At 41.7% G+C, this 26,997-nt stretch overlaps 1 protein-coding gene across 1 annotated transcript in view; it reads right to left on the bottom strand.

The window, feature by feature from the left end:
* LOC149432481 (amine oxidase [flavin-containing]-like) overlaps positions 1–26,997 on the bottom strand; it is a 111,682-nt gene that overhangs the window by 21,520 nt on the left and 63,165 nt on the right. The window contains exons 2-8 of the mRNA XM_089665169.1: positions 20,453–20,547; positions 18,134–18,271; positions 8,497–8,601; positions 7,685–7,776; positions 5,713–5,854; positions 3,189–3,338; positions 1,279–1,438 (exon numbers count right to left, since the gene is read on the bottom strand). Of these exons, the coding sequence (XP_089521295.1) occupies positions 1,279–1,438; positions 3,189–3,338; positions 5,713–5,854; positions 7,685–7,776; positions 8,497–8,601; positions 18,134–18,271; positions 20,453–20,547 (882 nt within the window). The remainder of the gene's footprint in view (positions 1–1,278; positions 1,439–3,188; positions 3,339–5,712; positions 5,855–7,684; positions 7,777–8,496; positions 8,602–18,133; positions 18,272–20,452; positions 20,548–26,997) is intronic.

Below are 26,997 nucleotides of genomic sequence, written 5' to 3'. Positions count from 1 at the left end.
GCACAGTGGCTCAATGGTTAGCACTCCACCCTGGCAGTACTAGGGTCATTGGTTTGAATCCCAACCATGGCATCACCTGCCTGGAGTTTGCATGTTCTCCCTGTGCCTGCGTGGGTTTCCTCAGGGTACTCTGGTTTTCAGCAATACTCCAAAGACATGCTGGGAGGTAAATTGGATCTTGTCTAAATTGGCCCTAATATGTGTATGTATGAATGTAAGTTAGGGACCTTAGATTATACGCCCTTAAGGGTTAGGGACTGATGTGAATGTACAATATTATGTGTAAAGCGCTGCACATGTCCCCAGTGGCAGTGCACAGATTTCAATGGCTTATTTTAACAGTAGTTTTCCAATAAGCGCTAAAAATTGCCAACATTTACAAACACAATTTCCCCCTCTTAGATTTCCATGGTTTTCTCTGCTAAATTAAGGTTTAATAGAGTTTCAAACAGAATTTACCCCTCAAAAATTGAATATTGAGCCAGAGCAGATTTCCTCATTTCTACCATTCACTGCTGTTCAGATACTGTATGACTTTGTTATCACATGCAGGCTGGAGTTTTAATTCATAGAATAAACCTATAGGTTGGAGGACAGCCTCTAGATGGCAGAGTACCTCAGTACTGAAATTGTCAGATACGATTAAAGTATTAAAAAAGTAACTAGTAATTCATCTTAAAAAATACATTTTCTTTTACATTTTTGTGCATTTGTCAGCATACTGTATAATAGAAAAATGGAGAAAGCTTTTATTAAAACAATATACCAAAAATATAAAATCTACCATAATATAAAAATAATGGTATGCAAATTAATCTTATAGCTAAGTTAAAATGATGCCAAGGCTGCTAAAGGTTTGCCTGAACAGCAAGGTTTCAGTTTTAGCTAGTTTATTCATTCACAGATTCCTGGGTGTAACATGTTTCATGGTGCAAAAGGTGAAGTTAACCTTTAATTCATTGACAGTAATGTGACTGCAGTGCCTACAGCAAGCTATAGCAATGTCATGCTGTGTACATGTGCCAATATTGCAACCATTACGAATCATACTATGGGCTCAGTCAATCAAGAGTATACCCAACTTTAAAAAAAAAGGGAATTCACAGCATATTAGGATTTGACTAATATAAAACTGGGTAAAGTGTTCTAAAAAAAAAAATTAAACACACAAGGAAATGATAAACCCACTAGAAAAATGAGAGTGTAATCTGTTATAAGAAGAAGCTGTACAAGGGAGTTATGTTACTTTTTACTTGTATAGGTTATCAGAACAAATACCTTTCTTTCTCCAGAAGGCCTCCTTGTAATAAACCATGCATTTTATAACTGAACCCAGAGGAACGCGACTGATGAGCTGATTTCTTAGTGGCGGTAATTCAGGATTAAAATGAATCTTCAAACAGAGAGTTGGTGGGATGGCACTAATAACATATTTGGCCTGAAAAAAAAAACACAGATTATATGCAATAATGTAACTGGAGGAAGATTTACTAAAAATGGAGCACTCAGACTCCGGTGCAGCTGTGCATGGTAGCCAATCAGCTTCTGACTTCAGCTTGTTCATTTAAGCTGTGACAATAAAACCTAGTAGCTGATTGGTTTCTATGCAGAGCAGCACCAACTTTTGCACTCTCCAGTTTTAGTAAATCTCTCCCATGGTGTTCATTAAGTGTTATAAAGATATGCAGGACAAAATAACAAGTTCACTTTAAAAAAGGTCAATCATTAAAATTAGTTTTTCAGTTTTTTTTTCTGTGTCCCATGTTTTTTGAGTGTTTCTAGCTGTAAGGATTGACCTGGCCCCTTGCTGTGGCTGATCCAACAATAGCTTTGAAGGAGACAGTTGATTCAGAGCTGCAACTTGTCTTGACTTTCCAGAGACAACAGCAAGAGCAATGCAGAGGGAGAAGGGAGGTTTCAGCCTCTGTTTTCCACTTGACATTGCTTATTAAAGCTATTGTGAGATCAGCTTCAGCAGGAAGGGAGCAGGAGGAGACATCTGCTGGTCAGTTAAACCAAAGATTGTCTTTTGTAATCTTCAAGTTGCTCCAGTGGGAGCTCATTCAAGTTTGAGCACTCTCAAGCCCAAATGTGACAACTCTAGGCCAAACAGCAAGTACAAGAAGTGTCAAACCCATAGTAGCAAATACTGAGCATTTTATTCAGTCTCATTGGCTGAACAGGTAAGGGAAGGTGATTGTATGCTGCTGGGGAGGGGAGACCTTAAAGCAAATTACAGGTTTGCTTTAGAGCAGTGTTTCTCAACCTTTTTTCAGTCAAGGCACCCTTTAAAAATTATGGACAGTCTGGAGGCACCCTTTAAAATTATGGACAGTTTTGAGGCACCCCATTCTAAATTGGGGTACCTCTAGATTGTCCATAATTTTAAAAGGTCACCCCATTTTAAAATATGAAAAACTATTCTAACACTTTTATATAATGCAGCAACATCCACACATGTAGGACACCCAACAGTAACGGTGATTTATTCTTCCAAAGCAAATACACCTTTTGCACACTGGTACTGAATAGTTTCCAATGTTTCTCTCCTCCCCCAGTTTTTATCCATCACTCAACTAATGTGACCCCATCAGAGAGGGGCAGGGGAGGGTCAAACTAGTATGTTGTGCAGGAAACCGACGTACTCCTTATCAACGGATGATGTGATTGGTTGTCAGAATGCCAGCGGCTAGAAGGTCGTAATGGTGCTCAATGAAAGCTTGTGTAACTAAAAGGCTGGATTGTTCCACCCGCTGGCTAGTATAGAAGTTTTGGCTAATTTTTAGACATTTTGCCAAGGCACTCCTGAAGAAACCTTAAGGCACCCCAGGACGCCTGCGCACCCTGGTTGAGAAAGGCTGCTTTAGAGTATATGTCTGATGGGATTTGGGCTTGAGTCAATGACATCAGATCAATGGCAGCTTGAGATTGTTCTTGGATCATTCAGATTTCATTGACAGGTGCATTTGATGTCCTTCTGACCTGCAGTTGACATGGCACATGTGATTTTTGCATTCCCGTAAAACTTGTATATATGAATGCAAAACTTGCTTAAAACTAACAAAAGGCCATCCACTCAGGCCCTAATTGACGTTAACTGCCGTATTGTATGCTCTAAGTTTTTCATTGCTGTGCAATTTTTGAAAAAGTATAATTTTATTCTGAACATTTCATTTTCTTCAGCTTACCTCATAAATTTCATGATTTAGTGTTTCCACTACAATATTTTCTGCAGTTTGGTCAATGCGCACGACAGGCCTTTGTAATTTTACGCGACCTTGTAAATGCTCTGCCATCTTTTCACTAATCTGGCCAGCTCCACCAACAAATTTCCTCTCCTGAAAACAGCATGTATAAAACAAACAATATGTGGTCTAATCAAAAGAGTAGTGGGGATTGCAAACAGACAAGTACAGTAATCAATAACAACCACTTTAGTGTATCAAAATCATATCAGTGAAATAGTGATCAATAATTTTGCCTACTGTCCCTTGTTTTGCAATCTGAGTGCTGCTGTAAAATGGATTATAGAAGTTTCAAGACAAATTTAGGTAAAAAGAGGTCTAAAAAAATAAAATTTAACAATTTTATTGTGAATACATTACTGCATATGGGGTGATTTTTTTTTAAATCTATTTGATATTAGCTTTAATTTAGCAAAGTTAGCTTCCTTTCAGACTAAAACTCTGCTGGACTGCTGCAGCCCACACATTAATCATTTGATTTGTTTAACAATGTGTTGAAAAAAAATAAAGAGGTACAAACTACAAATTCGATGTGGATGGGGAACGACTCCCGCTGAGGTATGTTCTGACAGAGGACAGGCTTCAATGCCACCAGAATACACATATCAGTGCTGCCAACTATAGTTGGCAATGCTAATCGTGCAGAAATGTTCCTAGAGGCTGATTGTAAAGAAGTCAATCAGTAGATTACAACCAGCCTGCCCATACATGGATCAAAATTCAGCCAGTACCTACTGAAGCAGATGAAGTTTGATCCATGTACTGTATGGCCACCTAAGACAAAAATATCCTTTTTATTATTATTATTATTATTATTATACAGGATTTATATAGCGCCAACAGTTTGCTCAGAGCTTTACAATATAACAGGAGACAATACAGCAACAATACAGTTCAATACAAGAGGGATAGGAGGGCCCTGCTCCTTGGAGCTTATAAAAACATATGAACGGGCAGCACAGTGGCTAAATGGTTAGCACTTCTGCCTGGCAGTACTAGGGTCATTGGTTCGAATCCCAACCACGGCACCTCCTGCCTGGAGTTTGCATGTTCTCCATGTGCCTGCGTGGGTTTCTTCTGGGTACTCCAGTTTCCTCCCACACTCCACAGACTTGCTGGTAGGTTAATTGGATCCTGTCTAAATTGGCCCTTGTATATGAATATGAGTTAGGGACTTTAGATTGTACGCCCCTTGAGGGTTAGGGACTGATGTGAGTGTACAATATATATGTAAAGCACTGCGTAAATTTACGGCACTATATATATGTACCTGAAATAAATAAATAATTGAAAACATTTAATGTTCTTTTGTCCTGAGGTTTATTTGTGTCTTTGAGACTGTCGGTTGTGGCACAGTATTTAGTATTTTGTGGGTACAAGGAGTGTGGTATAGGTGTGCATTGTATACAGCAGGAACAGATTCTGTTCAATCCCCCTTTAAGACCCTCCCACTGGACAGCCACAGAACGTATTTCTCTGTTCTTTCCTGGGGTGCCTCATATCTTTCATAATCCCAGTCTTGCTCACATTTTGTCATCCTGTTTTGACTTTTTTGTTGTAAAGCCAGTCAGATTACTTTCTATGGGTATTAATATTGTCAATGTTTACATATTGTTTATACTGTTTAGAGGCTAAATTCACCTTAAAAACATACTATATGTCCTGTGCACTGCTATACTGACCCCTGTACAGTCCTCTGCTGACTGACCATCCTCTGCCCTGCTGACCCCTGTACACTGGCCTACAAACTTCTGACTCCTGCAATACACTACCATACTGACCCCTGTCTTCCATCCTGCTGACCGCCTGGCCTCTGCCCTGCTGACCCCCTGTACACTGCCCTACAAATTGCTGATCCCTGCTCTTTGCTCTGCTAACCCCCGTCCTCTGCCCTGCTGACCCCCAGTATACTCCGCTACTGATCCCTGTTTTTGTACACTGCCCTGCTGTTATCCTATCCTCTGCCACCCTGATATTTTTTACTGCACTCCCATGTCAGACTGGCTAGATCTGGTCCTGCTTTCAGGTGTGTGGGATGACTGGTCTCCCACTGAGCTCCGTGGCTGCATCTGCTAGCCCATACATTACATTGTAGGTCACCCTCCACCAGCACAGTGCCTGAAGCAGAAATCTCCCCTGCCTCTACCTTGCTCCAAACCTGTCTGTTCACACTGAAGATTGTCCAAGTTGCTTCCTTTCCCTCTGACCCTTGTCAATGTAACAGGAAGGGTGGTGGAATCTTTCCAATTCTAATGTTTTCCAATCTTTGGCTTGTGTTGGGCTTTTGAAACTTACTCAAGTAGCTCTGAGTGATCCACAATAGTGTATATTTTCAATCCATTAACTATTGTTGAAAATGTTTTTGCACTGGCCAGAAGAATACCTATAGCTAGTATAATGTATAACATCTGAATTTTGTCATATCATAGCTTAGTTCTAAATGATACAGAACAGATTTTCAGTTTACCTGGCCACCATTAGAAGTTGAAAAAATTCTTGTAGTTCCTCCACACTGTTTTACATACCACAGGAACCAAAGAGCTGAGACCTCATGAGGCTCGGATGTTACATTTACATTCACAAAAAGTGTTGCAAATTTCTTAGCTGTGCTGTAATGTGAAACAAACAAGTAAGTTATACTAAGTACATAAAATCTTTAATAAACCCATGCTTTATAAACTTACTGTACATAAAAGAAAATTTAAAAAAGTATAAATGCACAAATTGTGGAACAAATAATAATTTTAGAGCTAACTTCCTTTCTATATAACAAAAGGAGCACAAAAATGCAGAGCCAAATCAATGTCATATAAACTAGAAAAAAAAAAAATATTGTACTGCCCCGAACAATAACATTGTTCGATCAATAATAGCTTGTGAAAGTTACAGTATTATTTACTTTCAATACACAACAAATTAACACAGGGGTGTAAACTAACATCAATGGAAACAAGGCATTTTGTCTTCTCTATGCATCGGGGCTGCATTGGAACAGCTGCCAACGTGACCACAGCGTATCTGTTATGAATTAGCCCTTTCTCTTTTGGCAGATTTCTTCTTACCCAACAAAGGTTTTAAACATGCCCTATTCTATCCAAAATATTTTTTTAAGTTTTGGCTTTACCATCTAAGTTTAAACACACAACTAATCCCTAAGGGAAGCAAAATAAATTCAAACTCTTTGTTGCCTTGAAGCTTAAAAAGAAATGTTTTGGGAGCAATAAGCTTTGGAGCAATAAGTGAAACATAAAAAGTTACCTAACTCTGCTTTGCTGGGTATACTATTTTAGAAACTGGGCTCTCGCTGTGGTTCTCCTACTGCCTATGCACTGCTAGTCCCTGAGCTCTACTCTGTTGCTAGTTTTGAAGTAATATTATTATTATTATACATGATTTATATAGCGCCAACAGTTTGCTCAGCACTTTACAATATAAAGGGAGACAATACAGCAACAATACAGTTCAATACAAGAGGGATAGGAGGGCCCTGCTCCTTGGAGCTGACAATCTAGGAGGGAGGGGTTAGTGGTACAAAAGGTAATAACTATGAGGGATGGACTGGTAGGAAGAGTAGAAGATTCCATTATTAGCTGAGGGCAGGATAGGCTTCCCTGAAGAGATAGGTTTTCAGAGATCGCCTAAAAGTGAGCAGAGTAGGTGATAGTCTGATAAATTGGGGTAGAGAGTTCCAGAGGATGGGGGAAGCTCCGGAGAAGTCCTGGAGATGAGCATGGGAGGAGGAAACAAGGGAGCTAGAGAGCATGAGGTCTTGTGAGGAGCGGAGAGTACGGTTTGGGTGATATTTGGAGACAAGTTTGCTGATGTAATTTGGGGCAGAGTTATAAATGGTTTTATATGTTATTGTTATTGTTTTGAATTGTATCTGTTGGGCAATGGAAAGCCAGTGGAGGGATTGGCAGAGAGGGGTGACTGATACAGAACGGTTAGTAAGGTGGATGAGTCTGGCAGCAGCATTCATGATAGATTGAAGAGGGGATAGCCTGCGATGAGGTAGGCCAATGAGCAGGGAGTTACAATAGTCAATGTAGTCAAAGTAATAGGTCCAAAGAAGTCTATGTTGATTTCTTGACTACCCTGCTTCCTCAGTGAAATGTGTGCTCAGTGAGAAAACAATTGTGAGAGCCCAATTTTTTAGCAGCATACCCAAAAAAGTATCACAGAGGTGTCACTATAATTATAAGATGCCATGTGATTACAGCCTAAGGCTGGCCATACATTATACAATTATCTTCCAATTTTCTGCCCAATTTCCTTTAGATTTACCTTCAACTGTGTAGTACAAGAGCCTGCCTAATTGGATACAACTGAAAGTGTTGTTTAGGTTTGTCCTCCTATTATATGGTTTTTGGTAAATCTAAATCAAAAATCTCCAGATAATTTTATAATGTATGGCCAGCCTAAGTCTTGGTAGGTCTTACGTGGTCCAGCACAACTTGTCAATAAGTTCTTTCATTGTCATCTTATCCCATTCCTCAGCATGTGGTGCCATCCATGGAGCTTCATTAGGAATCTGTGACATATAGTAAGTAAAAGAACAATGAAAATGTATTCTAAAAATAGAGGTGAAGCAAGCAACACAGTTAGACCACATGCATGAAAATAATGAATAAATAGAGTGGGTCAGGATTTGAACCCACAATGGTGGTTCACGGTTTAACCCCAATCCTGGCTTGGCTGTGCCAGACTGAAATTGGGTTTGTCTTTACAAACTTCCATAATTGCCACCTGGAGTCAATTCAATATAAATTTGTTGTAAAATCCACCATAAGGCACGTGGCTAGTATATTTGTTACCTGTACCTTTGAAGGAGAAGAACTCCTTTTTGAAAATGCTCCTATGTGCCTTATAGACTTTCTGAGATATCAAATTAACACCCTACTCAACCCATAAGGAAAAATGTATTCTTGAGCATGCCCCATAGACTACCAACTATGTGCATTGATTTTAATTCTTTACAGACAGTATTTAAGGATGTTATGCAGTTCCCACAGATCAAATTCCCATTAATATACATTTTACCCTATACTGTACTGGAAAACAAACAATTCACTGTACTTTTACATTTGCATTCTACTAAAATTTTATACTGTATAATCATTATTTTATTATTCTTCGATTACATTAAAAAGAGTAGATTTATTTATTTATTTATGAATAGGCTGTAGTTCATTACATATGCTAAGGCTTCCCCCTTAATACATGCATGTATCTGTGATTTATGACACTTTACCTCTTTTCCCATTTCATCCATGGTCCTCCATAGATTGTTGTAATCCAAGTACACAATTGGGTTCCACATAGGAGGGAATGCACCTTTAAAGGCATATGATTTGCCCTAAGTGAATATAAATGAGAAAAAAAAGTTAACCATAACAGAAAGCATCCAGCAAAATACTGTACACAAAATATGGTATATCTGAATCTGCTGCAATGTACCAGTGTCAATGTGTATATAGTTAGCATATGTGAAGCCAAAACCTTTTTAGCTTTATATAGGATAGTGAAAAGTAAAAACCCCTACTGAGATATTCTGGCTGTCTGTGTTCTGTTGGGGAGATTTTCCTTCACTTCCTGTCCTAGAGAGACAACAGGAAATGAGAGCTAATCTCTCCAAAGTGAATTGAAATCCCACCATAGAGAGTTGTCACAGAATGATGGATGATTTTCCTTCATCTTTTTCTCTGGTTACAACCTAAATTTTTGAAATCTCCCTCACTTTCTGTCTCAGTGACAGTAGTCACCAGGACAAAGAGAGGGGGACCCATCATCATAAAGAAAATACTGTATATATATATATATATATATATATATATATATATATATATATGTACTGCTCAAAAAAATAAATGGAATCGCATCAGATCTAAATGGGAAAAATATCATGCTGGATATCTATACTGATATGGACTGGGTAATGTGTTAGGAATGTAAGGATGCCCCATTGTTTGATGAAAATTAAAATTATCAACCTACAAAGGACTGAATTCAAAGGCACCCGGAAAAGGAAAGTGAAAAAATTATGCATCAGGCTAGTCCATTTTGCTGAAATTTCATTGCAGAAACTCAAAATGGTACCCAGTAGCTTGTATGACCCCCACTTGCTTGTATACATACCTTACAATGTCAGGGCATGCTCCTAATGAGATGATGGATGGTGTCCTGGGGTATTTCCTCCCATATCTGGACCAGGTCATCACTGAGCTCCTGGACAGTTTGAGGTGCAACCTGGTGGCATCGGATGGACGACCAAAACATGATATGTGTTCTATTGGATTTAGGTCAGGCGAGCGTGGGGGCCATTCATTGGTATCAATTCCTTCATCCTCCAGGAACTGCCTGCATAATCTCACCAAGAGCGGCACCAGGAGGAACCCAGGACCCACTGCACCAGTATAGGGTCTGACAATGGGTCCAAGGATTTCATCCTGATACCTAATGGCAGTCAGGGTGCCATTGTCTAGCTTGTACAGGTCTGTGCATACCTCCCTGGATATGCCTCCCCAGACCATCACTGACCCACCACCAAAACAGTCACACTAGCAGTATAACATTCTCCATGGCTTCTCCAGATCCTTACACATTTGTCACAAGTGCTCAGGGTGAAAATGCTTTCATCTGTGAAAAGCACAGGGCACCAGTGGTGGACCTGCCAGTTCTGGTGTTCAATGGAAAATGCCAATCAAGCTCTATGGTGCTGGGCAGTGAGCACAGGGCCCACTAGAGGATGTTGGGCCCTCAGGTCACCCTCACTAAGTCTGTTTCTGATTGTTTGTTTAGAGATATTCACACCATTGGCCTGCTGGAGGTCATTTTGTAGGGCTCTGACAGTGCTCATCCTGTTTCCTGATACTGGTCCTGCTGATGGGCTAAGGACCTTCTACAGCCCTGTCCAGCTCTCCTACAGTAAATGCCTGCCTCCTGGTATCTCCTTCATGCTCTTGAGACTGTGAGACTAATTAAAGCAAACAAAAAGCATACCCCATGACTGTTTATTAGGCCAAAGGAGTGACTGTGACTGTGTGCTTGGCTGGTACCATCAAATATAATGGGGATCCTAATGGTCCAGGAAAATAAGGGACCTTTAAATACTGCTGGATCCTATGGGGGTACTACTACTTTAGAGTTACAGCATTTTGGGAAATGCATTTCAAACTGCTCAGGTGTAAACTGAAGCTGAGCGAGGATCTATCAACACTAGAGCAGTTTATGAGATAAGAGTGCTATAATGTGTGAATTTGCTGTAAATAAGCCTCTCCCGCAATTCAGTTGTCAGAGGCCTAAGCATTACCAGCCACTGTACAATGGTAAAGCACAAGAACTGAACTGCGTCTGTAATTGACTAGTATACAATGTGGACACTTTGGTGGACATGACAGGTTCACTTTTAATAGGAAATGTTCTGATACATTTAGCAATGTGTAATTCTCATAGGCTATAACATCTGAATCTTCTGCCAGGGAACAGATTCCTGTTTACTTTGAGGCAGCTACTGATTTATCTTTCACCTATTGTCAGGTCTATTGAAAAAGGCTTTGTGTACATATTATCCTCACGCTGTCCGTTCTCAGTTGCTATTGATTTCTTAGTGTAAATTTGCTCTTCATTTTGACTTGCTGACGGTGTAAAATAAAATGGTTCATATGTACACTATAGCAAAAAAAATGTCAAAATAGATTACCACTAGATGGAGCCATGAGCCCTCCTACTTTGCTTGCTTCTAGGGATAAATGTGGCCTATTGCTCTTTTCAATTTATGACTTTTTTCCCCTAGAGCGCTTGTCAGCTCCTTTTCACTTTGATCTCCTATACTTTTCTTTATACTCTTATCGGCTGAGACTTTGATTCATTTGACTTCTTTTTTATTTTCCTTTTATCAGTAAGATTACAGTTTTACAGTACTGGAGGTGTGTGTCGGATGCTGAGCATTCAGCATTAGTGGTATGTTTGCAATACAGCTTAGATTTGTGGTGTAGGCAGCAGGACAGATAGGTATGAACTCGCTTCTTTGCAGGGACACTTTTTTTTTTCGAAAATCTTTTTTATTTGGATTTACAGTTATATAATGGTTCTGTATATGGGCAAAATACAGACATTGCTGCTCACGCAGGAGCCGCTACCAAAATGTATTTCAAAAAGTACACAGAAAACAGCAAAACAAACAAAAACTATTTGCAAGGCTCAATCACAAAATAAAGTCACATATAGGAACAATCAGAGACCATGTCACCTAAAATTATGATAGTATACACTTAAGTATCAGATGGGGTAGCAGTGGAAGAATTTTCCAACCTATAGGACCAAACTCTGGTGAACTTTGTCAGGTAGCCCCTGTTATGGTAGGTGTCTTGGTACAAGGGTAGAACTGAGTTAACCAATTTCATCCAAAAAAAAACTAAGGGAGGAGAGGGCTTTTTCCAATGAAGGGCTATAGCTTTTCAGGCGTAAAAAAGAGGAGACTTAAAGGATAAGTTCACTTTAAAAAAACAATTAACAAATGCACATTTTTTGCAGGTAAAAAAATGAGCATTTATTATTTTTTGTTTCTGGAAACTCTAAAGCCATATTTCTCAAGTAATGGGTCGCAACCCAAAAGTGGGTCGTGACCAAGGGCGTACCGGGTCAGTACTGGGCCAGTGTGCAAGTGCTCCCCAGGCCTCTCTAATGTCCCAATAAAATGACCAATGCCCTGACAACAAAGCTTAATAAAAACCGTCAGCCGCACTAATACAAATGTTAAGAAGGCCGGGACTGCAACTATTTCTGGCCTCAATATATTTGTATTATTGTAGCCAGCCAGTCCCATTAAGGTGGTGCACACAGTGCACTTACAAAGCGGTCCCACGGCCCTTGCACTCATTCCTCCTTCCTCCATGGCAGCGCTGGAAAGAATTGGCAAATAACTGTCCTGCCCAGCCAGCCAGGCAACCACACAAGAGGGAAGAAAAGCACCACTGGATGCCAGGGAATGACTCTGCTAGGTAATTCTCCTGGGTTGTGAATGGGTGATGGAGAGAGAATTTTGAAAGGAGTGAAAAAAAAGAGGAAAGCGATGGTGATGGGGGGGGGGGGTGACTGAAAATGTGCATGAAAGGGGAGGACCGAAGGAAACCATGAAAGTGGAGGGCATGAAAAGGGGGTCAAGGTGGGTGTTAAAGGAGGGTGTGAAAGGGGGATAAGGAAAGAGCATAAAAGGGGAAAGGAAGGGGGATTGAAATGGTGGGCTAAAGCAGGCAGGGCATTGAAGGGGGGATTGAATTAAATGGGGGGGGGGGGGGCTGAAAACCCTCACACAAATTTTGCACAGACTATATTGTTTATTTAAAAAGCAACTGAAGATATTAATACTCTTAAATTAGTGTGCCTTTGAGAGAGTGAAGGGCAGAGAGGCATTGCTCAGCTTACTGGGCTATTAGTGTGAGGTAGAGGGGAGATTGCTTAAAGTTAGGGGATATTGGTGGATTTTTGTTATTCTATGTATGCTTAAAACAATTATTTATTTTAAAAGTCTAAAACAGTGTTTTATTATGGTAAATTATGTAGAATACTGCACAAGTTGTTTTGTGTAATAAATTATAATATTTTGGAAATTACATTATTTTTGGGTCACGACTTAATAACCAAGGATAAATGTGGGTCCTGAGGTTCCACAGACTGAGAACCACTGCTTTAAAGCATTGCACAAGCGATCAGTAGATCCCTGGTGCCATGCAGGTCTCCCTCTGACCTGTCACTGTATCTGCTTGCTCGCCCATCCCTTATGGGCAAGCAGATACTTACTGACAGGAAGACTCAATGAACTACCACGGCGCTCCCTGAATCTGGGTGTAATATGTTACGAAAGGTGAACTTATCATTTAAAAGAACTCTTGTTGCTAGCTTGGGGGCCAGTTCTTTGCCAGGCATAAGAGACACAACCTTGGTGATAAGGCAACAGGAACATGAACCACAGAAGTGATAACATCTAGGACCTGCCGCCAATGCATCACAATTGCAGGGCATGACCAGGACAAAAATACATGTATGTAGTCCTCCATAGAGTCTGAACATCTCCAGGAAGCTGGAGATATAGAAGAATACATCTTATGGAGCCTGTACAGGGTAAAATACGCTCTATGAAATATTTTAAACGTAATCAATTTATCCCACTTCTGTTATTCTACCAACAGAGTAAATTTTTAGTTATGTGTATTGTATATCTAAAGGTGTAGGCATGTGAGGGTTGAGCTCCCTACACAGGTGTCACTGTTGCAACCACCATGCAGGGAGAGTGGAGCACAAGGGGAATGTAAATTCCTCTAGGCCTCTGTATGTGTCATTGGGTTGGCTTCTGTTTGCTTGGATGCTGCCGCCGCGGTTGGGCAGTGCTTATGAAAAGCAGTGGCCCACAGCAGTTGGTGTTCAATTTGCGTGTGAGTAGGTCAGGGACAGAAACCCACTGGCCAGGGAGAGTCTGCCTAACATAGAGAGAGGTTCCAGAGGAGAAGAGACAGCATAGAGCAGGGGTCTCCAAACTTTTCAAACAAAGGGCCAGAATACTGTTCTTCAGACTTTAGGAGGGCCAGATTAGGATCAGTGAGGATAGAAAATGTCTTGGCCCCAGCATCGGTGAGAAAAAACATGGCCTCAGGTTTGTTGGTCAGTAGGAGTAGTACCCCACTATTGGTATTAGTGGGAAGACTAGTACACCACCATTGGTTTCATGGGAACAAGTACTGCCCCATTGTTGGTCTCAGTGGAAGGAATAGTGCCCCAAGGGTAGCAAAGGGCCACATCCGGCCCTCGGGCCATAGATTGGAGACCCCTGGCATAGAGACTGCTCACTAGTGCTGCAGTGGAGAACCTTTCTGTTAGTAGTTCTTCTCTGCTTACTGCCTACAGCCTCCTTCTGTGCCAGGTGCTGTTAGTCTCCTTGCATCGCTTCCTGCAAGCGCCACATAATTATGTGTGAATATTTCTGACAGTACTAAGTTGCTGCATAGATTCTTTAGCTGTAAGTTGGAATGTTCTTAACAACACATATTCTACAACTTCAATCACAGTGTGTGCTGTTCCTCCCCTGGGGGTGCCTACCACCTGGTCTTGCTTCTGCCTACAATTGGACTGAAGTACTTTAAGATACTCTGTAAGGCCGTCTTGGTACATCTTGACATGTATGTGAACCCCCTAATGCTATTTTGCCCAAAAAATAAGGAGAAGATAGAGTAGCTTCTGAGCTGATGAGTTCAAGACAGCTGACCACATGCGGTAAGGGCATGGGTGGTGAGAAAATGGAGTGAAGAGAATCCCCAGGGTCCCTAGGGATTGTCTTCATTCACGTTTCTCACCACTTATGCCCTTAGCACATGTGGTCAGGTATCCTGAACTCATCAGCTCAGGAGCTAGGGTAGGACTTTCATTGCAGGAGAGAAGAAGGACCTTTGACAACACTAGGTCAGGCTATAACTGATATCATTATTATTATTATTATACAGGATTTATAGAGGAGGATTACTGTCTGGCAACACAACATTTACTGCTTTCACAACGTGGAGTGTAAGACATGGGCATTTGTGACAGATTGCATTATCAGTGATCAACATTGTGTACAGTTGCAAGAAAAAGTATGTGAACCCCCTGGGATCACGTGGAGTTTTGCATGAATTGGGCATAAAATGTGCTCTGAGCGTCATCTAAGTCACAACAATAGAAGAACACAGTCTGCTGAACATAATACTACACAAACATTAGATGTTGCCATGGTTTAATTGCACATAACAAGTAAACATTCACAGTGCAGGGAGGAAAAAGTATGTGAGGCCCTAGCTTAATGACTTCTCCCAGAGCTAATTGGAGCCAGGAGTGAGCCAACCTTGACTCCAATCAGTGTGATGATATTGGATGTGTTGCTGACAGCTGTCCTGCCCTTAAAAAACACACACCTGTTTTGGGTTTACTGGTTTCAAGAAGCACTGTCTGATGTGAACCATGCCTCGCAGAAAAGAGCTCTCAGAAGACCTACGATCAAGAATTGTTGGCTTGCATAAAGCTGGAAAGGGTTACAAAAGTATCTCCAAAAGCCTTGATGTTCATGTGTCCATGGTAAGACAGACTGTCTACAAATGGAGAAAGTTTAGCACTGTTGCTACTCTCCCTAGGCGTGGTCGTCCTGTAAAAATGACTGCAAGAGCACAGCGCAGAATGCTGCATGAGGTAAAGAAGAATCCCAGAGTGTCAGCTAAAGACCTACAGAAATCTCTGGCACATGCTAACATTTTTGTTGAAACATCTACAATAAGGAAAACATTAAACAAGAATGGAGTACATGGGAGGACACCACAGAGGAAGCCATTGCTGTCCAAAAAGAATATTGCAGCACGTTTGAAGTTTGCAAAAGAGCACCTGGATGTTCCACAGCACTACTGACAAAATATACTGTGGACAGATGAAACCAAGATTGAGTTGTTTGGGAAGAACACACAACACTATGTGTGGAGAAAAAAAGGCACAGCCTACCAACATCAAAACCTCATCCCCACTGTAAAACATGGCGGAGGGAGCATCATGGTTTGGGGCTGCTTTGCTGCCTCAGGGCCTGGACGGATTGTTGTCATTGATGGGAAAATGAATTCCAGAGTTTATCAAGACATTTTGCAGGAAAACATACGACCATCTGTCCGCCAACTGAAGCTCCGCAGAGGATGGCTGATGCAACAGGACAGTGACCCAAAGCATACAAGTAATTCAACAAAACAATGGCTGCAACAGCACAGAATACGCCTTCTGGAGTGGCCCAGTCAGAGTCCTGACCTCAACCCGATTGAAATGCTGTGGCATGACCTTAAGAGAGCGATTCACACCAGACATCCCAAGAATATTGCTACACTGAAACAGTTTTGTGAAGAGGAGTGGTCCAAAATTACTCCAGATCGTTGTGCAGGTCTGATCTGCAACTACAGGAAACATTTGGTTGAGGTTATTGCTGCCAAAGGAGGGTCAACCGTTATTAAGTCCAAAGGTTCACATACTTTTTCCTCCCTGCACCGTGAATGTTTACTTGTTATGTGCAATTAAACCATGGCAACATCTAATATTTGTGTAGTATTATGTTCAGCAGACTGTGTTCTTCTATTGTTGTGATTTAGATGACGTTCAGAGCACATTTTATGCCCAATTCATGCAAAACTCCACGTAATCCCAAGGGGTTCACATACTTTTTCTTGCAACTTTATGTACATTTTCTTAGTGAAGTGCTATACTCTGAGATATTTTACAAAGAATCGATCGCCTGTGTACTCTTTTAATCGTCTGGAACCTCCCTTACATAGAGATTAGGTGGTAGTCTCACTGTTGAAAGAACCCAAGGGAGTGGAATATGAGAATAAATAAACCCTAACAATGAACTTTTCTTATTTTCTCCCTGCTGGTCTGTTAAATATATAATTGACATATTTTTTTATTATTATTATAGTTGTTTAAAGAGATTGTAAAGCCATAATCTTTTCTAAAATTACAAATATATCATACTTAACTGTTCTGTGCAAAAAGTTTCCACATAACAGCCCCACTACTCCTCTTTTGGGGTCCCCCATCAGCACTCCTATCCCCCCCCCCGCAAACTGCTTGCTATAGAGACACTTATAAGGAGTCAGCATACTAAGACATTTTGGCCTATTTCATGCTCCCAACTTTGTGGGAACAGTTTGGGGAAGGCCCTTTCCTGTTCCAACATGATTGCGAACCAGTGCACAAAGCAAGGTCCATAAAGACATGGATGAGCGAGTTTGGGGTGGAGGAACTTGACTGGCTTGCACAGAGTCCTGACCTCAACCTGATAGAACACCATTGGGATGAATTAAAGCAAAGACTGCAAGCTAGGCCTTCTCGTCCGACATCAGTGCCTGACCTCACAAATGCGCTTCTGGAAAAATGGTCAAACATTCTCATAGACACACTCCTAAACCTTGTGGACAGCCTTCCCAGAAGAGTTGAATCCTATGGACTAAGTCTTGGATTCCATTAAAGGTCATGTGCGTGTAAAGGCAGGCGTCCCAATACTTTTGGCATTTAGTGTATCTAAGCGCTCCTTCAGTGTGAACTACAATTTTACCTCTTCCTCTCCTCTTACTCTCTCTGTAGAGGGTCTGCCTTAGCTCTGTCCTCAGACCCCTTCTGTTCTCTCTCCACACCTCCTCCATTGGTCAGTCAATATCCTCCCATGGCTTCCAATATCATCTTCACCCTTTCAGTCTCTTTGCACTTCACCAATTTACTAACTGACATATCAGTATGGATGTCACACTACCTCTTAAAATGTAATCTTTCAAAAACTGAGCTTGTAATATGTCCTCCTGCACTGATTTTTTCATTGAGATCAATAACATATTTATGCTTCTTTTCCCTCATGCCAGGGTACTAGCTGTAATCCTGTACTCTGGCCTCTCCTTTCAGCCCCACATCCAATTACTGTACAAATCTTGTCACCTTCACCTTCAAATGTTTCCAAAATATGCCCCTTCTTAACCAGTGACACCACTAAGATACTAATTCACTCACTTGTGATGTCTGGTTTCTCTCTCTCTCCTCATTGGCCTACCCCTACACAGGCTATCTGACCCTCAGTCTATTACGAATGCTGCTGCCAGACTCATTCACTTTACCAAATACTCAGTGTCTGCCACCTTTTCTGCCAGTCCCTACACTGGCTTCCAATCCAGGTTAGGTTAAAGGGAAGGTATGGTGGCAAAGTATGACCAAACCCTTTATTGGACAATTTTGTCTGAGATTTGAATCAGACAAAGCAGCCCAAATGGTAGTTAGCTTACTCTGGCTGTGTGTTCTGAATATGTGATGATGTGCATGATGACGATTATTTCATTTTAACATCTTACCTTGACATAATGAATGAGACGCTGAACTTCATTTACTTTATACGTTTCTACTCCGAATTCTTTGGCAATTCGTAGGATTCTGTTCTGAGTTGGACCAACGTAGGCACCGCCAAGATCAACATACTTTGCTTTGCTATTCTAATATCAAATATAGAAAGTATTTAGCTTTATGAAACACATTCCTGTGCAGCATGTAAAATGTGCTATTATACCCCAATAATATACATGTAACATTTAAAAAAGCAATTTAACTGTAGTAGATTTCAAAAGTCTGCAAAGGCATTGGTTTCAGCTTATCAGTCCTTTGTCACTAAGAGACAGGGTTAGTGAGTCAACATCATTTCACTTTTCAATGGGAGTTGCACTTTGCAAGGGAATTTTCTCCAAGGCTTAGTGAATGAGGTGAAAATTTACTTTACCCAAACACTTGAAAGAAAAAAAAAACATGATTGGATGATGGAAGTCGGCAGAACTTTACCACATTTGATTAGCTCCTGGCATAATCCCCTGCAAAATGAACAGTCTATTTGCCTTTAGTAACTCAACCATGGTGTTAGTCAGGTTTAGTTTGCAGATTGTCCCATGTGTAGTACAATACTGTGCAGAATCCAACTTTCAATGATATTTCTTAAAAAGTGACCATTTATATACAAAAATGTGTGTGTGTGTATATATATATATATATATATATATTATTGCCAAAAGTATTGGGACACCCCTCCAAATCATTGGATTCAGGTGTTCCAATCACCGCCATGGCCAGAGGTATATAAAATCAAGCACCTAGGCATGCAGACTGCTTCTACAAACATTTGTGAAAGAATGGGTCGCTGTCAGGAGCTCAGTGAATTTAAGCTTGGTACTGTGATAGGTTGCCACCTGTGCAATAAGTCCATCTTTTAAATTTCCTTGCTGCTAAATATTCGGTCAGCAGCTGCATCCAAGCCTTACATCAACAAGTGCAATGCAAAGCATTGGATGTAGTGGTATAAGCACTCTGCAACTGGACTCTAGAGCAGTGGAGACGTGTGCTCTGGAGTGACGAATCACGCTTCTCTGCCTAGAAATCCGATGGACGTGGAGTTTGGCAGTTGCCAGGAGCATGGTATTTGTCTGACTGCATTGTGCCAAGTGTAAACTTTGCTGAAAGGGGGATTATGATGTGGGGTTGTTTTTCAGGGGTTTGGCTTGGCCCTTTAGTTCCAGTGAAAGGGACTCTTAAACAGGGGCATATTTGCCACAAGGCACTTGCCAAGGGCTGCATTTTTCTGGGGGCAGCGGCATTTTTCAGGGGGGCAGACAAAGGTATGGAAGATGGGACACAAGCAGCATGGGGACCAGGTGAGATCTGAGAGAGGCTGTGGGGCTGCTTGATGGTGTATGCAGAGCCTGACTCTTTTTCCTGGATGTCCGGAGCTGTGAAGGTGAGTGTCTTCGCTCTCGCCAGGATGGGTGAGGGGGTTGCCAGTGTATGGGGGGCAGTGGTAGTGGAAGGCTCTCTCAGGTGGGGGGGCTGGGATGTTGTTGGTGGTCAATGGCAGGCTCTCTTTGTGGTGAAAGGGGATGTTGATCAGTGTCAGGGTCTCTCAGTGTGTGTGTGTGGGGGGGGCAGGGGCGGACTGACCATTTGGAAACTCGGGCACTGCCCAAGGGCCCGGGGTCAGTAGGGGGCCCCATGAGATGCCCCTGGTACCTTTTTCATAGGCTTTTTTGAGTTTGGGCAAGGACACAGGGGCCCCATGATCGCCTATTGCCCGGGGGCCCCATGATTTGTGAGTCCGCCCCTGGTGGGTGGGGGGACGATTTTTGTGTTGTCTAGGGCAGCACAAGACCTCAATACACCACTGCTCTTAAGGCGTCTGCATACCAAGACATTTTGGACAATTTCATGCTCCCATCTTTGCGGGATCAGTTTAGGGATGGCCCCTTCCTGCTCCAGCATGACTGCGCACCAATAAAGTTCATGTGTGTGTAAAGGCAGGCGTCCCAATACTTTTGGCAATATAGTGTATATCAAGTACTAATGTTAGACGTTCTAATATGTTATCGGTATTGCTAAAAGTGTTTATTGTGTGTATTATTCCAAACTCACTCACAACTTTGACAAAAGTATGCTGTTTGCTTGATGTAATTTTAAAGTTAACATCACATATGATTTTACCATCATCTCTGCTAATGTTTAATGTCCCCATTTAACACCTTTATATCAATGAAGTGGATTTTCAGAAGTTGGCTCATGTCCAATTCTTAAAAAGGTCAGGGACTGTCTTGTCTATAAGCAAAGGTAATTAGTCTTACTTAATTTAACAGATGACCCACCTTCACAGTATATGTTCTGCCTCCAACTCGGTCCCGAGCCTCAAGAACCACCACGCTCAAACCTGATTCTACTAGTAATTTTGCTGCTGAAAGCCCTAAAAACAAATAATTAACCTTTACTTATCATATGTTGTTCATGTAAGTGTTGATAACATATATCTATTTAGCATGGGTACATGTTTATACATCTAAATAAATAATATTTGTGGGCTCTAGCAAAGTACCCGTTTTAGCATTTGCACTCTGCTAATAGAACAACTCATGCCAAACCTTGAATGGTTTTATTCACCTGTATTCACTTGGCTAAAGGACTCCTCTGCAAATATGGAAATACACATATGACAATTTTTACATTGTTACATTTTGGGGTACAAGCATTTAGATGTCACTGCATGGATAACAATGTACATTTACCCCTAGTCACAGTCTGTAAAGCAACATACAGTATGTCAGCTATCATTGACAAAAGTGGAAGCCTTAAACCCATTGTTTTAGAATTGTGATTCAGGGAAGATAGACTTACACATAATGCATAGTCATGTTTGCAGGTGTTTCCTTTGCCAAGACAGATGCTAAGGATACACTTGTGCACGTGCACCCAGCTAGGGCTGTTTGTGTCCATTGCCACATACAACACCTGGCAAGCCATGTCTTGCTTTCTGCTTCCAGACAGACAGCTGCAGGATCCAATCACTTGCCTATCCTAACCTTCCTCTGCACCCAGAAAGTTTGGGGAGAGGTGCTGATTGTGGAGAACCCAGTGGTCGAGATGGGACAACAAGTAGGTGTTTGGGGATGGGAGGGGGGTCCAACAGGGTACAAAAGAACTGGGGCATTTATTGCATTAATGCTTTTTGAATATATTAAAGTAATACAATGTTTAGCTTTCAGTACACAGTGGCATCTGCAGTGCCATCAGTATTATACTGTAGTTGACCAGTATTACAAAATAGAAAAAAGTGTTAAAGTGTTACTAAACCCAGGACCCTGCATTCACTATATCTGGTCTCCCACAGCACACACAACATGGAATTGCAATTATTTTAGTAAATATAAACTGCTAAATACCTTTTCTCATCAGCAGTTAGAGGAGTCTTGTGACTTCTATCAGTGTCCAGCCGAGCACTGGTTAAAGCTTATAGGAGGAGTTCTCATTTTGCTCTAGGAGGATGCAGAACCCCTGAACTCTGTCTGGACAGTGCTGGTTGGCCCTGTGCTGATCACATGCACTCACCCAAGGAAAAAAAAAACTCTCTAGCAATACACAACCTAACTGAGCATGTGCAGAGTGACTCCACACGATGTGTCTTATCCGAAGATAAGATAAGAGGGGGACACTGGAAGAAAGGGAGGATCACAGAAGTCAGGATCAAACAGTGTTTTTACACAATGAAGGAGATTAACCCCTTAAGTTCCACAGTGACTATAACAAGTATGCTTTAGTGCATATACAGACTGATTTTACTGTTGTGGGTTTATTAACAGTTTTTTTTCTTAAATTTTTGTACGTTTGTCAGCATATATTTAAAACAAAACAGGACTTTTACAAAACAGTTTACCAAATAATAACCCTATATATGTCTTTCAAAATATATAAAATCTAATTAGGTATGCAAAATAGAAACAGTAATTTATCAAGGTAACCAATGCATTCTGTCACTGCTAAACTTGGCCTGGATATATAGGCATTATTGAACATTGGTTATAATAGGATTAAAGCAAGCAGAGTATGGAAGTACTTTTTTGTATGTCTGGTCAGGACTGCTGGAGTTAAATCTTTCCAGCTATATTTCTAAAATTGCAGGCCTGGGACATACAGATTTGGAAAATTCAGAATAATGAAAACAACAATTTCTGATTGTAATGAGCTGCAATGAGAGCTCTGCTCTTGGCATATTAAAAAGGCTCACAATATAAAAACCATGCCTATTTTTGTGCTGATTAGATTTTCCATGTAAGGTTTAGAGGTTACATCTGTTTAGATCCAAAAATAGCACTTGAAGAATTTTGTCTAAGCTTCTGAAAATGAAAGGGCTATTCATTTCCAAAGGAGCTAATTTCCCAAACCTGCCAACCAGAGTAACCATTTCTGGACCAGCAATGTACCCATATGTTGCTGGACTTTCGATGGTTATACCGCAGCTGCAGGCATCACCCCAGTACCATTTCTTCAAGCCGGCAGTTGGCTCTCTTGTACAAGCAATCGGAGTGGCTAACTAGCTGCTCAATTGCTTGTACAAGCAAAGGGAAGTGACTCGCCCCCACTCCCGCCGCTCTCTTGGGAACTCATGTCCCATTGGATTCCCACAGGAATTGGCCTTGATCGGCTCTCCTTTATTGTAAACCGGAAGAAATGACCGGACATCACTTCCGGTTTACTTGGGAACTTTTGGCGGCATTTTTAACAATCTGAAAGCATTCAAAAACACTGATCTTGGTGTTTTGAATGTTTTCAAGTGCAGAGGAGGGATTTGGGGCTTATAGAGCCCAGATCCCTCCATAAAAAATATTTGTCACGTGTCTATTGCAGTCAAAAAAAATTTAAAGTGACACTGTAAAGATACAAAAAATGAATAATTAAAAAAAAATTAAAGTGCCCCCCACCCCATGCTTAAGTGCAAAGGCGACCACATGCACACAAACAAACAGCAATCATTCCACACGTTCCACACATGTGAGGTATCTCCATGTTCGTCAGATCATGGGCAGTAATTCTAGCACTAGAACTCGTCTGTAAATCTAAAGTGGTAACCTGTAAAGACTTTTAAAGCGTCATCTATGAATAGTAAAATGTATGACATTGCGCAGGAGTGTACATTTATAAAGCGTGACATGTTTGGTATCTATTTACTCGGCATAGCATCATATTTTATATTTCACAAACAAATTGGGTTATGTATTGTGTTTCTTTGCAATCAAATTCAGAAAAGTGTATTTTTTCCCAAAAATTGCATTTGAAAAACCGCTGTGCAAATATCGTGTGACAGGAAAAAATGCAAAACCCACCAATTTATTCTCTAGGGCCTCTGCTTAAAAAAAAAAAATAAATAATGTTTGGGGGTTCTAAGACGTTTTCTAGCAAAAAATAGAAATTTTAATATGTAAACAAAAAGTGTTAGAGATGGCTTGGGGCTGAAGCGGGTAATTGAGTAATTTCTTTTATGTATTCGCTCTACCTGGGAATCAGAGACAGATATGTCATGGTTGTGCTTGCTTTCATCATTGAAAAGTACAACTTTACCATGTATCACTATCTGATGCACAACAATCCAAAAACAGGGGACTGACCATTCAGGCACTCGGGCACTGCCCGAGGGCCCGGGGTCACTAGAGGGCCCCATGAGAGGCTCAGTCCGTCCTCTGGATATGCCGCTGCTGAAAGGAGGAAAAAAGGAAGTGTTGCAACGGCAGCGCCGCGGCAGGCACTTCGGACACCTCTCCTCGGAGTTTTCTCAGATCGTCGGGTCCCACATCCGTGCCACAGGACGGGTGGCCAGAGAAGAGAGCGGAGTCATCGTTGTGCTGACCTGCCCTGTATCCTGCAGCAAATCAGTGTGTAATCCCCCGACCCCCTGTGACACTGACAGCACTGCAGCTTAACCACCACCCGCCCGCCATATAAGGAAATGACAGGTTCTCTTGTTCTGGGAGGACATCATATGACGTCCTCTCACTCCAACGATCGGTGGTGCACTGTGTACCTGGGACACAGCGGATCCATGATCAGTGGAAAGAGCCGAAAACGTTGGCTCGGTCATGTGATCAGCTGTGTCTAATCACAGCTGATCGCATGTAAATAAGGAAATACCAGTTATCGGCATTCCTCTCCTCACCAGCTGTCACGCTGACAGCTGGTGAGGAGAGGAGAGCCTGTAATCGGCATTACTCAGAGGGGACATCTACACTGGTCATCAGGGCACTGATCAGTGCCCTGATGATCAGTGTAGCCCCATCAGTGCCACCTGTCAGTGTCTATTAATGTCACCTGTCAGTGTCCGTCAATGCCACCTGTCAGTGCCAATCAATGCACATCAATGCCACATATCATTGCTAATCAATGCCACATATCAGTGACAATCAATGCCACATACCAGTGCCTACCAGTGCACATACATACCACATATCAGTGCCCATCTGAGCTGCCTATCAGTGCTAGTCAGTGCCGCCTATGAGTGCTGCCAATCAGTGCCGCCTATCAGTGCCCGTCAGTGCCACCTAACGGTGCCAGTCAGTGCTGCCTATCAGTGCCATATATGAGTACTGCCTTTCAGTGCCCATCAGTGATATCTGTCAATGCCCATCAGTACCACCTACCAGTGCGTCCTCATCAGTGCCCATCAGTGCTGCCTATCAATGCCCATCAGTGCCGCCTTATCAGTGTCCATCACTGCAACATCATTAGCGCACATCAGTGCAGGAGAAAAATTACTCAATTACAAAATTTTATAACAGAAACTAAGAAAAAAACTTTTTTTTTTCAAAATTTTCTGTTGTTTTTTGGTTAGTTTAGCAAAAAAAAAAAAACCCTGAGGAGATTAAATACCACCAAAAAAAGCTCTATCTGTCTCAAAAAAATGATAAAAATTTCATATGAGGACAGTGTTGCATGACCGCGCAATTGTCATTCAAAGTGTGACAGCGCTGAAAGCTGAAAATTGGCCTGGGCAGGACGGGGGTATAAGTGCCTGGTAGGCAAGGGGTTAATAGTAGTCTTCTATTCTATATTCCCTATATAAAACAGTGATATATGTACACTGAGTGGCACCCAGTATACAGATATCAGTGTTATATACAGTATAGGGAATAGCACTCAGTGTACAGATATCAGTGTTATATATAAGGAATAGCACTCAGTGTACAGATATCAGTGATATATACAGTAGCTTGAAAAAGTTCCTCACGACTGAAATGTCCCCCATGTTGTCATGTTACAATGTATTCCCCCCCCCTGAAATGTCCCCCATGTTGTCATGTTACAATATATTCCCCCCCTGAAATGTCCCCCATGTTGTCATGTTACAATGTATTTATTGGGATTGGATGTGATAGACCAACACAAAGTGGCACATAATTGTGAAGTGGAAGGAAAATGAGAAATGGTTCCAACATTTGTGACCAATAAATCTGTGAAAACTGTGGCGGCATTTGTATTCGGCCCCCTGGAGTCAATATTCTGTAGGACCCCCTTTGGCTGCAATTCCATCTGCAAGTCTTTTTGGGGATGTCTCTCCCAGCTTTGCACATCTACAGAGGGACCTTTCTGCCCATTCTTCTTTGCAGAATCACTCAAGCTCTGTTATTGGATGGAGAGCGTCTGGGAACAGCAATTTTCAGGTCTGGCCACAGATTCTCCATTGGATTTCGGTCTGGACTGTGACTGGGCCATTCTAACACATGAATATGCTTTGTTTAGAGAATTTGGAGACCCCAAATTTAGATCAAAGGGCCAGTTTACTGTCCTTCAGGTTTTTGGGGGCCGGACTGTGGTCTTTGGGATCAGAAATTGTCCTGGCATCAGTGGGAGTAAACCATGCATCTTTAGTATTAGGGGGAGGAATAGCATCACACCTTTGGTGTCAATGGGAGGAATAGCGCCCCATCGTTGGTACCAGTGGGAGGAATAATGCCCCATCATTAGTATCAGTGGGATGAATAGTGCCTTATCATTCATGTCAGTGAAAGGAATAATGTCCTATCATTGGTGTCAGTGGGAAGAATAGTGCCACATCATTGGTGTCAGTGGGAGGAATAGTGCCCTATCATTGGTGTCAGTGGGAGGAATAGTGCCCCATCATTGGTGTCAGTGGAAGGAATAGGAAAAATTCATTAAAACCTTCATTTTGAAATGTACCATTGTTGTGCTCTCTTTAATGTAAGTTTTGTTTTTCTTTATTTTGTGTAATAAACATTTATTTTGAACATACTGTAGAGAAATTCTGTGACAAACGCATGTATTGCGGGCAGTGTAATATGTAGATGGGGCTTTGTGTGAATGTGGCTTGAGTGGGCAGGGACACAGGGGGCCCCATGATCTCCTATTGCCCGGGGGCCCCATGAGTTGTCAGTCCGCCCCTGCTGCTGGGTGACACTGCTGAGCACTGATGGGTGGCCATGCTGGGCACTGATGGGTGACACTGCTGGGGAGCACTGATGGGTGGCACTGCTGGGCGGCACTGATAATCAGAGCACTGATTATCAGTGCAGATCTCCCCTGTCACATTTGTGACAGCGTGAGGAAAGTGCTGCCGATAACCGGCAACTGTATTTACATTGTAATCTGCTGTGTCATTGGACACAGCTGATCACATGGTAAAAGGCTGCTGTGACTGGCCTTTTACCTAATCAGCGATCACCGACAGCGCTGGGTGCACGCTGCTGGAGGTGCGCAGGGGACGCGTTCTGGGAGGATGTCTATAGCACGGTTGAGAAGTGGTTGAATAGGTTCACCTTTTAACAAAAAATAATAAATGAAGATTTTTTTTTTTTTTGCAGGTAAAAAAATGTGCCTTTATTATTTTTGTTTCTGGAGCCTCTAAAGCATCTAC

This window comes from Staurois parvus, unplaced genomic scaffold (assembly GCF_062004578.1).
Source record: "Staurois parvus isolate SC_StPar_1 unplaced genomic scaffold, SC_StPar_1.0 ptg002140l, whole genome shotgun sequence".
Taxonomy (NCBI): Eukaryota; Metazoa; Chordata; class Amphibia; order Anura; family Ranidae; genus Staurois; species Staurois parvus.
Note: the sequence above shows the minus strand (reverse complement) of the source record. Positions and strands in the feature narration are given on the sequence as shown.